At 33.5% G+C, this 17,489-nt stretch overlaps 1 protein-coding gene across 3 annotated transcripts in view; it reads right to left on the reverse strand.

Moving 5' to 3' along the window:
* The window catches only part of GKAP1 (G kinase anchoring protein 1), a 79,948-nt gene that overhangs the window by 47,536 nt on the left and 14,923 nt on the right, over positions 1-17,489 (reverse strand). For all 3 annotated transcript variants that reach the window (XM_082469836.1, XM_082469837.1, XM_082469835.1), the window contains exons 5-7: positions 11,764-11,841; positions 8,024-8,147; positions 5,593-5,615 (exon numbers count right to left, since the gene is read on the reverse strand). In XM_082469836.1, the coding sequence (XP_082325962.1) occupies positions 5,593-5,615; positions 8,024-8,147; positions 11,764-11,841 (225 nt within the window). The remainder of the gene's footprint in view (positions 1-5,592; positions 5,616-8,023; positions 8,148-11,763; positions 11,842-17,489) is intronic.

Genomic DNA, 17,489 nt, shown 5'->3' on the forward strand with positions numbered 1-17,489 from the left:
ACCAAAGAAATTAAAGCAGTAAGATATGGTCGTAGACTTCCAAGAACTCAAATTCTAGTGAAGAAACAAAACAATGATAAAACAGGGTGTTGAGTGATATTAAGAATACACAGGATGTTTGGGCATCTAAATAAGACCATGATTAGTGAACCTTTCCAGGAAAAAGTGACTCTTTGGCCAAGTTCTGATGCATAGTTAGCCAAATAAAAAAAGATGGAAAGGGTGTGACATCATCAAGATGGTGACATAGGTTGTTCCTGATTTCACTGCCCCTCACAAGAACTAACAACTATCCACGGACAAGACATCACTGAGAAAGATGGGAGGGAAGAATACATGGGAGACAAGGTAGTATGAAAAAATACAGCACGTTCAGAAGAACTCTAAATACTCTTGCATGGCTTGACACAGAGTCAATCTTGAAATATGAGAAGGACTTTAAAATGTAGTAAGGGAATGACAATAGCTGGGATACTACTGGTTTTATAAACTTTATCATTCAATTATTACTGTATGCATGTATTCCTGAAGCAATAAATTTAAATTTAATGAAGAACGAGCTCTAAAGAAATAATTATGATCAAGCAAATAATCATTAATAGCTACTAAAAGCATCACGTGAAAGTCTGATGGGAAACTTTATATTGGCTCACAAACCTGAACCCACTAATCAATTTTTAAAATAAACTTTTAATTGCAGAATAGTCTTAGATTTACAGAAAAGTTTCACATAGTACAAAGTTTCCATATATCTCTCACCCAGTTTCCCCGGTTGATAACTTCTTACATTATTATGGTACATTTGTTACAACTAAGGAACCAACATTGGTATATTACTATAATTAGACTCCACACTTTATCTGGATTTCCCTAGAAGCAGTTCTTCCCTAATGTCTTTTTTCTGTTCCAAGATCCCATCCAGGATATATTACATTTAGTTACCCTGTCTCCTTAGCCTTCTCTGACCCATGACATTTTCTCAGACTTTGTTTTAGATGACCTTGATATTTTCAAGTCATACTGGTATACTGGTCAGGTATTTTGTAGAACATCCCTTGATATGGGTTTGTTTGATGTTTTTCTCATGATTAGACATGTGTTTTTAGGGGGAAACCCACAGAGGAATAGGCCATTCTCTTCACATCGTATCAAGGGTACATGCTATCAACATGATTTATCACTAATAATATAACATTGATCACCTGGTCAAAGCTGTGTTTGCCAGGTTTCTCCAGTGTAGTTATTTTCCCTCCCTTTCTGTACTCTATCTTTGGAAGCAAGTTACTAAATACAGGCCACACTCAAGGGGAGTGGAGGGAGTTAAGCTCCCTCTCCTGGAGGGGGAATAAATCATATAAGTTACTGCAAATTTTCTGTATGGGAGATTTGCCTCTTGTCTCTCATTTATTCAAATAACTTATTTATATTAGTATCAACTCAGGGATTTTATTTTGTTTCTCATATTGTCGCAGCTCTGGCCATTGCAAAGTATTTCAGGTTGGTTCCTATGTCCCTCTGATATGCCCCAAGCCTATCCTTTTGTTTTTTGAGCACTTCCTTATTTTCTGGCACTACAAGATGCTCCGGGCTCATCTTATATATACCCTGTTGCAGCCCTAGAAGCAGAGCCATTTCTCCAAGAAATTGTGATTCCTTTTACTGGAGAATGATAGAACCACTCATCAATTTTAACATAACAATAACCAGACATTATATGCCCCCTGATGCTGAGATGACAGGAAGTGTGACACACCACCTAGGAAATACTTTTGCTCCCTTCTTCTCCGAAAAACAAACAACAACAAAAAACACCTGAACTTCACTCTATCAAGCCTCAAGAGCTAATTAATAGTTTATAGGAAATCCTATAATGATGTAACCCTGAGGTCCCCCAGTAACCATGTGAACTGCCATGAGGTGAGGCCATAAATGGCAACTGAGACTTGGGAGAAAAATGAACTATCCTAAGGCTATATAAAATCCATGGCTCCAGTAACTATGAGGCCAGTTCTTTCCCTATTCTTCCATGGTTTGGCTATATGAACCAAGTAAGTGTCTCCTTTCTTGCTTATGCTCAATTGAGTTCAGCTTCTGTTACTTATAACCAAGAGAGCTAACAAATATAATAAACATGAATAAGGAAAGGCATGGGAAGAAAAATGGATTCAGGACATTGAGAGGGGTAGGATATAGGCTGAATTGCTTAGGTAAAGTCAGATTTTAGGTGAGATTTTTTAAAGCTAGGGAGAATTTGTTTTTAGAATTTAATGATCTATTATTGCTATTCTCCTGTGTTTTGGTAGTATTAACTACAGGGTTCATTTTTTAGCATATAATATTTATTTCAATCACACACTGACCACTTATCATAATTTTAGAAATCAACAGATCCCACATCTTACTTTTTAGCTAATATAATTAGGATCTAAAATGAATAAATTATTTATACAAGCTCATATATCCAAGGCAGACATGCTGAAAGCACAGTCCAATAAAAAAGAAATAGGCTGTGGAGCCACATAGGACTGGGTTTTTTTCCCGGTTCTTTCTCTCACCCAGTGCTTTTTCTTTTTAATATAAAATTTTAATAGGTAGTACATAGACTAGATAGAAAATTCAACAGCTTATATTGTGAAAAGTAAGCCTTTCTCCTATCCCTGTCCCAGGAACCCCTTCTTCCCCACCCTTTGGCAACCACTGTTACAACTTCTTGCATTCTCTTCTAGAGGTAGTCTATTTAGGCTTATTGAAGACTTGACCTTTTAGACTGCAAGCCATATGATGATCACTAAAATTTTTAAAGTTATTCAGTGGCATTAGAACGACTGGAGTTGGGAAGGCCTGATAAAAGTGGGACTAAAGAGAAAGGAGTAGCTATGTGATACTCTATCCAGAAGCACTGACACTTAAAAAGGCAACAAGTTAAAATTAAAAACAAAAAAACTTTAAGGATCAAGTAATGTTCCTTAAAGGCATGATTATTTGAGGTTTTTAAGAGCACCTATTCTATTATTCACTCTGCTTGTCTAGAATTCTCTTGGGATCTTCTTGACTATTGCAGCGAATAATGGGGAGGGTACTGATTTAACAGTGTAACATCTCCTGGACATCCAAAGAAGAAAATTTAATTGTTCCCACCTTCTACTCCTACAAGTGTGATTTTTATTCCAATTGTTTTAGGGTGAGAGAGATTAAAAAGAACTGGGACTGAAAAGAAAACACTGAGATTAATAACACATAACCAAGATGGATGGAGAAAGAAAAGGGAGAATGACGAAATTAACCTGAGAACACATTTAGCTAGCAGCTACAGAAATATACAGGCAGTTCAAGAACTCATCCTCACCAAGCAATAAAGTAAACATCTCTTCTTTTTTGAATTTTACCCAGTAAACTCCTGACTTAAAAGGGGATGGCTAAGATACCATGCCTTTGCTCTTGACAGAGGTTGGGAATTTTAGAGTACCCATGGGAAAAAATCTCTTGGCATAAGTGACCTATTAAATATGGAAAGAATTAAGTCAATTATTGAGCATACAAGGTAACAAAAATTAGTACATTTTTAGGAGCAGAAAACATATCTCATTTTAGAGTTGAAATGAGAATTTTTTTCAGACTTATTTTTTTAACTCTCCAGAAAAAAGTTTTTCTAAATTCCTAGAACAATGGCATAACCACTGCACATTTAAATATCCAAGTCCCGAGAAAATGAATAATAATACTAACAGAAATACATACAACATAACTTTGGTATATTTTTAACAAGTGTCATAGGATAATGTGAATTACATATTCTTTTGACCAATTTCTTAAAATAGTTATGTAGGAAATAAATTATAATTAGAATGCATTTACAAATGTTTAAAATGTCTTAATCATCAGGATTACTCAAAGTGAATTTTATTACACATCAAATTATTTAATAATAGAAAACAGCTCTAAAACTATAATGAGAGACAAAACATATGCTATGTCACATACCTATGCTTGTTTAAATACAACTTGGGTTAAATATATTAAATAGATGAGATCCTGTCAGTCTGCATTTTTTTCTTTCAAATCAGTGAAGAAGAAAAAGCAAGCATGAATAGTTTATAAAAATTATTTTTCCCTCCACTACCAGTTGCTGGTAGTATCTTAAGAACAGGGTGTACCATTTGTATCTGCTTTCTCATTTGCATAAAACTATCCTCCAAATAAATCAATGGGTAAAAAAAAATTGAAATCAGTCCAGAAGTACATGTTTTCCACTTTCAAACATATAATTAATACTCAGTCTATATTTGCAGTCATTTAAATTTTAATCTAAAAACAGTGACAGTGGTTTGTAAATAACTTTAAAAGAATTTCTATCATCTGTCTAACAACAAATCAATTGTGTGCTTGTGTGCATAGTTGAGGACTATATTATTAATATAGTCAAAGAGTTATTTAGATGTGGTTTTCTCAGAGATGGATTTCATTTCCCTGACCTGTCAAGAAAACACCTAAAACAACAACAACAAAAAGTGCTCAAAACCATGTATGCATTCTAAAGTGAAATCAAAGAACATGTGACCATTAAAAAAAATCAATTAATGGAATTACTAACAAGAATAATATGTAACAGAAGAATAATGAAACTTTCAATTATTACCTAAAGAAGTCAAAAGAACTCTAACATTTTATTAGTAACTTCCTCAATATTAGAAGAGATTTTATAGTAGTATCTTCCAATTCTAAAAGGTTTATGGAGGCTGTATTAGAGTCTTAAAAGAAAAAAAGTAATCAATAACACTAGGAAATTATGTGTAGGCTGCACTACCCTCTAATGGTGAATGGTAAGAGAAGTATATGATCAGGTTATCTTATCCACAGATATAAACTATAAAATCACAGCTTACCTCACAACTTCCATAATTCCAAAATATCCTGAGTCATGGTTTCAGGATGTTTTTTAGTAAAGATTAAAGCGTTACACCACTTTTCCCTAAAATTTTAAGCTTACACGTGGTAACCTTCAGACACACAACAATTAGGATGCTAAAGTCAAACGATATTATACTGCATGCAAATAGTATTTTTATTCTACTGTAATGTACTTTATATCCTTTTAATTGCCAGAGACAGGATTGAGTTCATTCATGACAAGCTAATGGGTTAAATAGCTATGTCTCAAAACAGACTTACTGCTAAACACTAAAGTATCATTCTTAAAACCATCAAGTGGGTTTCCCTGGTGGCACAGTGGTTAAGAATCCTCCTGCCAACGCAGGGGAAACGGGTTCGAGCCCTGGTCTGGGAAGATCCCACATGCCGCGGAGCAACTAAGCCCGTACGCCACAACTACTGAGCCTGCGCTCTAGAGCCCGCGAGCCACAACTACTGAAGCCCGTGTGCCTACAGCCCGTGCTCTGCAACAAGGTAAGCCACCACAATGAGAAGCCTGCACACTGCAACGAAGAGTAGCCTCCGCTCACTGCAACTAGAGAAAGCCCGCACGCAGCAGCAAAGACCCAACGCAGCCAAAAATAAATAAATAAATAAATAAAAAACAAACAAAAAAAATCATCAAGTGTTTTCTAGAATAAAGATGGTTATAATAATACTTACCTCAGTCTTTTTACTAATGTGATCTGTAAATGAAAAAAAAAAATGGTGAGACTTCACTGAAGGACATAAACATATAAAATATTTCAGTATGTAAAAAATATTTAAACAAAGTTATTGAAAAGAATTTCAAAATTATAATAAGAGTTACAGAAGACATTTGGGGGTTGTCTGGGACTCACATCAGAATTTACTTTTCTAGGGATATGATGTTAAAATTTACCATATAATTACTAATTTGCTCAGCTTAAAAGACTTATATCCCAGTAAATGCCACCCATACCAAGGGGTATTATTAAATTTTAAACATTTGAATCCCATATATTTTAGATTTGTGGTTTCACATAATTTTGCGGGGGAAGAACTTGCAGGGGGTAAGTATGTCTAAAATCAATCACAGGGTACTGTTACTGTAAAAATTGTACAGATCACTGCCTTTGTGGAATAAAATAAAAGGTAGAATAGTAATTTGTGTCCTTCAAAACTATTACCTAGTTTTTTTTTCATTTTAAAAATACATATCATAGTGATTTGATAATACTGTGAAAAAAATCCTAAAAATTAATGTTTATAAATGAATACAAAAAAGATGGCATAACTATATCCAAATTAAACAAATCATTGACTTAGTAACAACACAGTATTTCTGGGAAGTGATTACAAGGAAGACATAGGGAATCCACACAGATATAAGGTTGAACTAAAGTACAAATAGGTAGCAAGTGTTCTTAAATTGGAGATGATCAGGATATCTAATATTTAACAATGCTTCTCGTGCACAGCAGAAATTTTCCATTCTCAAGGACTAAAAATAATTTAATAGCATAGCTTCTTATGAGAAATCTATTTGAGAATCTAAAAGCTGGTCCAGTTCTCTAAAGCATCTGTTGATCAGAATAGAGTCCATAAACCCAGTAAATGTCAAAATCACATGTTTCAGGTCAAACTACCAAATCCTGGTGGGTTATCCAGTCATTCTTCTAGCATGTTCTACCTAGTATACAATGTGATGCCAGAAACCCAAGGAAGAACTATGACTGTGTTAATCATGTTTTGAAATAGTTGTACAGCTTCCCTTTAACAGTATCACACTAATGTCTTTCTCAATGCATCTAATAAATTTACATAGTACTTAAACATATGAAAAATAAAGAAGTTTTAAAAAGCATTCTTTTCATGTCTCTGTCTAGTTTTTAATGACATAATTCTTATATTAAAATCTTTCTTACTAAAGTTGGAAATTTAACATGTATCTGTTCTTTTTAACCCCGAAACAAAGCAACTTAGAGAAGCAGACTATAGGGAAAAGTTTTCTCATCCTTAAATGAAAACAATATGATTCTCTAAATTTATTCCTAACTTCACAGGTAGGCTTGTTTCTGAAAACAGTAAAGTATTTTGGGGTTTTGGTTTTTTTTAGATTATTGCTATGGTCTTATTAATCCTCATGGAACTAATGCCCAATGTATTAAGCTTAAATTCATATGAGTCAAACTGACTTCTTGGTCAATGAAGAAAGAGCTGTTCATTTGGTCAGCAACTATTCTTTTTTCTTTTTGAATACAGTTCCTTGCACTATACAGTAGGACCTTGTTGTTTATCCGGTTAGCAACTATTCTGATTGGTATAGCACAGCACTCTTCATCAAAATTTTCTGTGATGACAGTAATGTTCTATACCTGTGCTGTCTAACATTGAAGCTACTAGTTACATGTGGCTACTGAGCACCAAATGTGGCTAATGCAACTAAGGAATTTTAAATTTTAGTTCATTTTAATTAACTGATCTTTAAATTGCCACACATGAATAGCAGTTACCATATTATACAGCACAGACTTAAGAGTTTTCACCATTTCCCAATTCAAAAATAATGTGCTTTGTACTCTGTCTTCAAAAGTTCAGTGGATGGTATAATTTCCTTCTGTCTTCTTTGTTCAATAAAACCAATACAAATGATGTTATAAAGAGATTTCTGGTAATAAGTCTCACTCTAAAAATTTACGTTTTAATTTTCTAAGATATAGTTCCAGATAACTTGAAGAGGTTGACCAATAATGGATGAAATCTGAAAATACTATTCCTGGTCTAGTGTAAGCCAAATCAATTTATGTATAAGGACAATAATATGTTTCAAGATGACTCAAAAACTACAAATACCAATTTTTATTTTCAGTGAGTTTTAGAAAAGGAACAAATTCAGAAATACATAAAGATAAATTCTTATTGAAATTTTATGAGGTTTTAATGACTGATTTTAAATTACTTTAACCCCCAAATAGTTTATTTTCAAGCAGGTTTACATTTTTTACATTCTAAGTAACATATTAATAAAACAATCTTTACTTATTTTAAAAATTAGAGAGGTACTTAAAATGAAATTATACAAGGACTAAGAATAGCTTCTCTAGTGTAATAGATTTCATACGTATATTACCTTCAGATTGAAACTCTTTTAGTGATATTGTGAGAGGTTTGTCTTTTCCCTGATGAGTCTTTCTTTTGTCTTTTTTATTCATAACCCTTGACTGAGTTGATGCATTTTCAGCATTTTCATATTCCTAAAAAAAATTACCAACAATAATTAAGCTCGGTTTAACACTAGTAAAATCAACTAACCAATGGGCAATATGTTTCTTAAAGTTTTATTTTTTAAAGATAAGAGGCAAATAAGAAAATCAAAACATAGGCTAGCCAAACCGTATAAAAAGACACCTGTTTATTTATACACTCAATCTCTTCCCTCTTAAACACTAAAATAAAAATAAAAAGCTATTCCTTGGTCTGTAACTCCTAGTTGCCACCCTCTTCTTCTTCATTTCAGGACCAAACTTAACACAATAATCTACAGTCAATTTCCTTTCTTTTTTTTCTTTTTTTTTTTTTAATTAATTAATTTATTTTTATATTTATTTTTGGCTGTGTTGGGTCTTCGTTTCTGTGCGAGGGCTTTCTCTAGTTGCGGCAAGCGGGGGCCACTCTTCATTGCGGTGCGCGGGCCTCTCACTATCGCGGCCTCTCTTGTTGCGGAGCACAGGCTCCAGACGCGCAGGCTCAGTAGTTGTGGCTCACGGGCCTAGTTGCTCCGCGGCATGTGGGATCTTCCCAGACCAGGGCTCGAACCCATGTCCCCTGCATTGGCAGGCAGATTCTCAACCACTGTGCTACCAGGGAAGCCCCTCAATTTCCTTTCTTAACCACACTGAAATCTGGATTCTGCTAGTCTCTGACACTAAAATTAAAGTCAACCTCCTCTTCAATGCCAAACCCAAAGACATTATTTTTTCAAGCATCTCTTGGTTTTCTCAATACACTTCTCACTATTCTTTAGTCTCCTTCACTGGTTTCTCTTTCCCCAACTATATTCTTAAAAATGCAGCCGCTGTTTACCATTATTCCATTCGTAACCTATTCTTCTTATGCTTTATACCTGTTGTTCCTCAAACTCAAAATTTAAAGTTCTACCTGATGACTTGTGTATGTACTCAAACAGAATGTTCAATAAACATCTGCAAACTAAATATGTTCACCCTGCCTTCCCTACTTGACCTTCTAGTAAGTACCTTGCTTAATGCCACCATCATCTACACAACTGTCTAGGCTAGAAACTTCAGGCATCCTCGCTTATTCTTCCTATACACTTCATATGCAAATTAGTCCCTAGGTCTTGTTGAGTTTATCTCCTAAAGATCTCTTAAATCTATTCTCATTTATTCATACCTTCTGTCACTTCCCCTGTCTTCTCTAGCTTGACACTGCAACACTCTCTAATTTTACCCCCTCCATTCATCTTCTACACTGTTACGGCATAAGTTTCTAAAATGAAAACCTGTAATCAATCTGAAAGTTAAAAATATTCAACAGCTCTCTGCCAACAAATGTATAAAACTCAATCTCCTTAGCCTGTACATGAGGTTATTTATATTCTATTCTGGTGGCAGTATCTCCAGCAACTCTAGGTCCGTAAATTATAGTTTTTCAAAATGCTACTCTTTCATGTGTACATGTCATATACTTGTCACTCCTTCCCTGAGAATGCCTACTTTCTCTTGCCTACTGCTGAACTTCTAATACATTGAGTACGACTCCTCTTTAAGAACGCTTTCCTAAGATATCCTGCCATTTGTGACAACATGGATAGACCTTGAGCACATTATGCTAAGCGAGATAAGTTAGACAGAGGAAGACAAGTACTGTATGATATCACTTATATGTGGAATCTATTAAAAAAAAAAAAAAGTCAAACGTGTTAAAATAAAATGAGTAAAATGGTGGTTACCAGGGGATGGGGATGGGGATGGGGATGGGGATGGGGGTATGGTGTTTAAGTATACAAACTTATAATGAGTAATAAATAAACCATAGAGATCCAATGCAAAATATAATGAATATAGTCAATAATAGTATACTACAATGCTGTAATATGATAAATATTGCTTCACTGGCAATCATATTAAAATATATAAATGTATCAAAGTAACACACTGTACACCTTAAATTTACAAATTGTAACATTCAAATTTATCAAATAAAAAAAACGAATCCTTTCCTAAAACCCATCCCCATCAAAAGCACAGAAAATTCTTCTATCTTCCTGAATTCCCACTGCACTGAAAACACAAAATCTCTCAATACTATACACTACAATTATGTGTGTGTCTCCTTCCACTGAACTCAATAGCTTGGACCATGTCTTTATCTTTGGACTGTATGCCTAGCAAATTTTAGCTAGTCAAAAAAATAACTGGTGAATGAGTGACAGGATAGAAAATGCCATCCCACACCTTAGCTATTATAAAAATCCTTAGGCTAAAATAATTATAGTTATTTTATTGGAATATTGACTTAAAACTCAATGGCTACATCAATGTAATCACATCAAACTAGCCATCACATACAAAAGGAGTTCCTCCATTCTCTGAGAGTCATTATAGCCTGATAAAACCTATGCTTTTAGGTACCAGGCCTATGCGCCAAGAAAACTGGCTGGGAGCATATTTTACCAACACCATCTACTCTACTCCTTCTCCATAGGTACAGCTAATCCTTTTAGCTTTAGAATGTAGACATATATCTAACAACAACAAATCATCATTGTATGATAATATTCTTTTTGATAAATTTTATCTTCAAACTGGGCAAGTCAGAAGGATTTTTCCAGTGTAATGTGAAAGTCCATTTAAATGATTAAATCATAGTAAAGCTAGCTGTATCCACTTTTGTAATTGCCAGCTTTGTGTCTAAACGGACAAGTAACAACAAGGATTATAGTTATTCTTGATTATTCTGGATAACAGGAATAGGGACACGGAAAATGAAACTAACACATATAGTGTACCAAGTCCAGTCTAACGGCAACCTTCATCCTCTTCCCTTGAGCTATAAATAAATAGCAAAATCATCTACTGTAAATGTTAATTCCTCTCCTCCCTTCCTCTTGAGTGAAGAAGCTAGTGTACAATGACATAGTATAAAGGCCCTTAAGCATGACCAGAGGCCATTTATGATCAACCACTGAGCAATCACAAGTTGAATAAACTTTACAGACCAAAAAAAATTCCCAATATATGTAAAGGACTACAATGTTAAATAATATGGAGATGATATAAATGCTCAGTTTAAACATAGAAAAGGGAAACAAACACTACTTTTTGCGTAAATGTCCCTACAGTTACAAGCTGTAGAATGCATTTCAACACACAGCCCAATATCAAAGCTTAGTGATAAATGCTGAATTCACAAGGCCAAATTATCAGAAATGTCCTTCTATTTACTTCAGTTAATTAGTAGTGTATCTCTAGCAGAGGGTCTCTTAATGGATGCCCCTGTACTCACAGTTACTTAAATTTTTAAAATTTAACTATTTTCTATGTTCATTTAAAATAAGTTAAAATAAATCATCTGCTATTAGCCTCATTTCCTCTCTCCCCTTCATCTTGGTTGGAGAAATTTCTTAACTGAACATTCCAAATCACCAGACAAAGCTTAGTGCTCGTGTTTCTGTTATCTCTCAGAACTTGAGGAGAAATATCATGAAAACTTTATGTTAATTACTTTGTTACAAGGATAAATTTTTAGGACAAACTTTAAAGAACTTTTATACAAAATTCAGGAAGGGTGGTTCTAACTTTTGACCACTTAAACCTAAAATATCTAAATCCATAAATGTGTAAATACCTTTTTGTGTTCTTCATATTCTAATTTACTTAGCAACAATGCCTTCTCAAGATCTGCTTCAAACATTTCAGATGTCAGCTAAAAATAAAAAGAAAGTTTAACGATAAACAGATAATAGCATTATACAACACGACAATATATACAGGATAAGAAAACAAATACTTCAATAAACAGTCTAGGTTCTCCAAAGTTATCTATCCATGCCAAAGTAGAGAACTCTGTGTTTTATAGAAGATACCAAAGGAAAAACTTACTATTTTGATATTTTTATTTCCTCATTGTCAATTATCTGTTGTATAATAATCTTTTTACTGTAATAAAAAAAAATCTCACAAAGGAATTGACAATGTAATAGATGTTAAAGATGGTATCTAGTTTTGGACACAGAAAATATAACAGTGATTATTACTCAAAAATATAAGAATACTGAAAACTCAATAAGCATTATAAAACATACCATCTACTTAATACAGACTAATTCACAGGTATAGAACCTTTAAATAAGGGACCAATTGTCCTGGTATATGCCTGATGTTACAGAAAAATTGTAGTGCATCTTTTTACTGCTATCTTTTTATTCCTTTTGTATGACTTCCCTACCTTTAAACTCCTCTAACACTATAATAAAATGATTCTTTGTGATCTGTATCTTTTGGTACCTCTTTCTCACCGCTCAATCTCACCTTAACTTCTTATAATCTAGCTTCTGCCACCCTCCAAACAAATCACTCTCTAAGAATTACTTTTCCTAATTGCCAAACAGAATTGGTACAGTGGCTGGACGGGACTTTGGGTTGTCTGCCTTTGGGGATAAGGTATATCTGCAGCTGAATAGGATAGCTGCCACATGTAAACATCTTGGATTTGTTTACATGTATGTGTCGACCTATGCATACTGTATAATAAAAGCATAAATTTAGTGGACATTGCTTGTTTTTGTCTGTCCATAATCCCTTCCTTTATTCCTTTGAATAACTACAATTCAATCCAGTGTCCTAGGATTCCAGCAAGACAGCCAGTCACCTAATTCTATATACCACCCACTACCATACCCACACAAATATGTGTATGGTATCACCAACAACAGGATGGGAGCAAAGGATCTAACTCTTTTTTGTTCTCCTAGGAACTAAAATTTGAGAACAAACACAAAGTAAGTGGGGTTCAATCAGCTGATGATAGCCTCTAAAAGTGAGTGTACTAGTTCATGCCTCTGAGCACCCCAGAATTCCTTAATTTCCATCTTTCCCAAGGTCTCATTGTTTAGTTTTTAATTCAAATCTGTGAATCACTCAGTATCCTTTTGTCAAATTATTTTTTGCCAAAGTTATTCAGAATTGTTTCTGTTGTTTAACGATTTAAAAAAAACACTAAACTAAAACAGAAACCAATTCCAAAAAGAAGTCATCTGTTTCAAAGGGACACCTTAAAAAGTGGAAAAATGTTAACACTAGACACCATGAACTAATAAATCTTTTACTTCTAATCAAAGCATTTCATCCAATCCTATACTAAGACAACAAAAAGAGGGGGAAAAAATAGGTTTATCACAGAAAAAAATTAATCTAACTCAGAGAAAAATAGTTAGAATTAAATTGGTAAATAAGGGCATATAGCACTAGAAATTCTGGTTAAGCCCCAAGTAAACTGTACATACTTTTTCTACGGAGTAACTGAAAAGAACTGAAGAATTAATTCAATCCAAATTAATAATAATCAGGGAAAAGTAACCTTTTTTAAAAGGTTAACCTTTTAAATACTTTATTATATAAATGTATATTAAAAAACAATATACAGTTAAAAGGTAAAAAGGAAGTGGATTCATGTTAGTGTTACACAAAAAAGGAAGTTTACATCAATTTCTCCACCTAAACTCAAAGCAAACTGAGTACAAAATAATTCAATATAATTAGAGCATAGCAGTCATCCAAACATAGAAAAAGTAACAAAATTACTTAAGTTTATTCTGAGAAAAGTTGGTTAAATTTACCACTAAGCTTTTAATCCATATTAACGACATTTAACATTTACAGAAAACACGTTTAAGATTATTTCCAATATGTCACATAGTCTGACTGATATTCCAAAAATAAATTAGTGGGCAGGAGAAGAGGAGACGAATTTGGGAGTCTTGCAAGATGTCATTATTTTTTTTTCAAACTATCTCAAGTAACTTAGATATTAAGACAGCTGATTCTAAGAAAAGGATAAAAACGGAATGAAATGGAACTTTTAAAAGTGAAAAATACGGCTCTCCCCAGCATTTGATTCTAAATATAGCAGTTTAAAGCTTACATTTACCTTTTAATTATTAACAAAAACTAGTATACAAGGAAATACAATTAGGCAAAAATGATTTAAATTTCAGTTTAACTCTTTGAAAACTAGGAAAAACTTCCCAAATGTCACTGTATGGTTCAGCCCATAAGGATTCACAGAGAACCCTCTATGTGCTTTGCCTCTAGTCCTTTAAAGTAGCAGCAAAAATTTGGCTTTTGCCCTCAAAGAATTTCTACTCCAGTTGGGAATAAAAAACTAACACACATGACATACAGAAAATAGAATAAGATATTAAAAGTGCTACAAAAGTTGACAGAAAAAAGGTAAACAAGAAATAGAATTCAAAGAAGCATACAGAAAAGAAAATAAGTTGGTCCTTAAAGGAGAGATATAATTTGGATAGGTAGCAAAATGAATGGAAGAATTTTAGGAGGAAAGAGTCACGTGAACAAAAAGTATGATATTAAGAATATATACATTATGGGATACATGATAAAAGATAAATACTATGCAATACAAGAGAGATGTGGAAAAAATCCACACTTTGGGATATCACACAGGTGGATAATTTATATTTCTATTCCACGCATTCTAGCTGTGATCCGGGGCAAGTTATGTAACTTCTGTGAATCTCAGTGTCTTCATAAATAAAAAGGAAACAGAAATATCAACCTTGCAGTGTAGTTTTGAAAATTTAAAGCTATAGTATATGTAAAGTACCTAGCACAGTGCCTACCTGGCACAAGAGTTACACACAATAAATTAGAATTCCCCTTCTCTATGTTGGAGAATAGTAGAAAATACGATTGCTTAGGTAGGGTAAAATTAGGTTCCAGACACTCCCTAAAAATTATGGATTCAGGATAGATGAAAGAGGAACTCTGATAAGAGTAATTTTAAAGAAATAAACTGTCATATTAGAAGAATGAGAACTTAGAATCAATGGGTCTGGCTAAACCACTGTAGTCTCAGCATACAGGAACCTGGACCTGAAAATAGCAATGCAGGAAACAAAGAAGGCTATTTCTCAGCAAAGAATGACCAAGTTTCGGAACACTGATTAAATATGAAGAATGAAAGAAGAATGATTCAAAGATAAGATTTTTTACTCCAGATAACAGGGAGAAAGGTAACACAAGACTACAATACCAGGAAAGAGAAAGAAAACATGATTCCAAATTCCCTAAACATGCCTTAATTAGAGAATTAGTTAATCATAAGACTGATGTCAATGTAATTAATCAGTACATGTAGAGGTAGAACTGGGAGGGAAAAAAAAAGTCTGGGCCTGAAAGACAGGCACTGGACATGAAAATGCAAATAAAACCATGATTTTTAAGAAGTATCTTATATGTTAAGTATGCAAATTTAGAATTCCTCATCATTTTCTTTGTACTTATGGGAGGAGGAGGAAAGGAAGAAAAAGAGGAAATAGTAGGCACTAAAATGCCTACAGGATTGGAGAAGATACTTACATGTGCCCAAGATGGAGTACTTCAGATCCCCTTCCTCCTGGCTTCCTTCATTGCCTCCTATCCCCATCTAGTAGTAAAACATTTTTTTTCTATTTAAATAAATAAACCTATAGCTCAAGGGTTTATGATCAGTTAAAGAGTATGAAGAACCAATGAAAAATGAGAAGGACAGTAAATATGTTGTAACTAGATTTTTAAAAATTTGTAAATTGAAGTACCATAAAAATTTTACCCACTTTGAATCCAAGCAAAACAAATCCCAAATGAAGAATTAATCTTCATTTCTCAGGGGAACAGGGTTATTGTAACACAACACACAACAACATTCTGAGGACATCTAACACTTGCAGCCAAGTGTTTAGCCACAGTAGCAGTAGTGCCTTCTGGTCCTCTAACTCAGTGATTTTCAAAGTGTGGAACATATACCTTCACTAATTTGGAAAGCAGAATCATTTCCCAGAAATCTTCCAGTAGTCTTATTGAACATTATGATTTTAAAGGTTGTAAATATTCTACAAAAACTGTATCTACGTGTTCATACTAATGATCAGGTTCGGTTCATCTCAATTAATGCATCTTCATATCTTTTGAGTGCTGTTTACATTTATTAAGTTGTATGCTTTAATTATATCTCAAAGTAATAAAAATGGTTCAACGATTCACTGAAGGATTAAAAGTAGTAATGAAAATAGTAAATAATGCAACTTATAAAAAACATAAATTTTAAAATGAACAGGACTCTAATACAGTGAATACAGAATATAAATCTGTATGTGTTAGCACAAGAGTGATTGTCACATAAGCAAATGAAAAGGAAAATTATAAATAGAAAATTAACATAGTAAATATTTGAAATTTCAATTTATTGAGTCATCAATCTATTTGTTCCTAGCTTCCTGCTATGAAACATGGTCAGACCAGTGGCCTAAAGACATTATAGTTTTTGTTTCACTTCCAAAGCACAATGACCTGTATGAGTCTTTCCAGAACAGAACAAGTACTAAGTAATGCTTTCCAGAACAAAAGTGATGAATGTTGTTGCTAAAGAAAAAGCCAAAAAAACAAAGAGCACTGCTTATAGTAAAACCAGGTGCAAGTCAAACTATCAACAACAGACTTATTATACCAGCCACAAGGTTAATGAGAAATATCACACTCACAAACAAACAAAAAACAGAACAAACTATTGGCAAAATGCCTTTATCAGATAGATGTACTAGAGGCTACAATGTGAAAAAACAATTAACTATGCACATGCTAGCAGATATTCAACTTCAGTGTTGGACAAAACCAGTGATATGTGGAGTCTGAATCAATACAACAATAGTAAGAAATACACAATAAAATTTGATCTATTTATCACTGAATATCCATGAGAAGAGATTTTTCTATTCATTCATTATTTTTGAGCCATGATGTAAAATTTTTAAAAGGTAATACTGGAATCAGTATTATCAATGCACTACCACAAATATAAGAGGTTATACCTGAACAACATCTACACTGAGATTTATTCCCAGGCAACAAGTGATGGTGAACAATATGGCTCTTGATCTTGATTCAATATTAAAAAGAAATGGTAAAAATTCTGAATACAATCAAATCAAAGTCATGGCCTATTCTTTTTTTTTTTTTCTATTCTTTTTTTTAAACAGCTTTACTGAGATATAATTCACATATTTTATGTATCACATATCACATAAAATCTACCGACTTCAAGTGTGAAACGTATACCTCCTTTGATGTATACATCTCTGCAAAGAAATTTTGTATTCTGCTCATCTCCCTTTCAATTTCTCTTACCCGATTTTTCATCTCAGTCTATTATTTCACCTTTTTATATAACATTACCGTCACCTTGACTTTTACAAAATGTTCTAGCTCCTTGGTTTTTATTAAAGCAAAAAATAGGTGCTGTCTAAAATCAATTTCTCTGTTCCCTGTAGCAAATCTTTTTCAAAGTACACTTTC

This window comes from Balaenoptera physalus (assembly GCF_965194825.1).
Source record: "Balaenoptera physalus genome assembly, chromosome: 7".
NCBI lineage: Eukaryota > Metazoa > Chordata > Mammalia > Artiodactyla > Balaenopteridae > Balaenoptera > Balaenoptera physalus.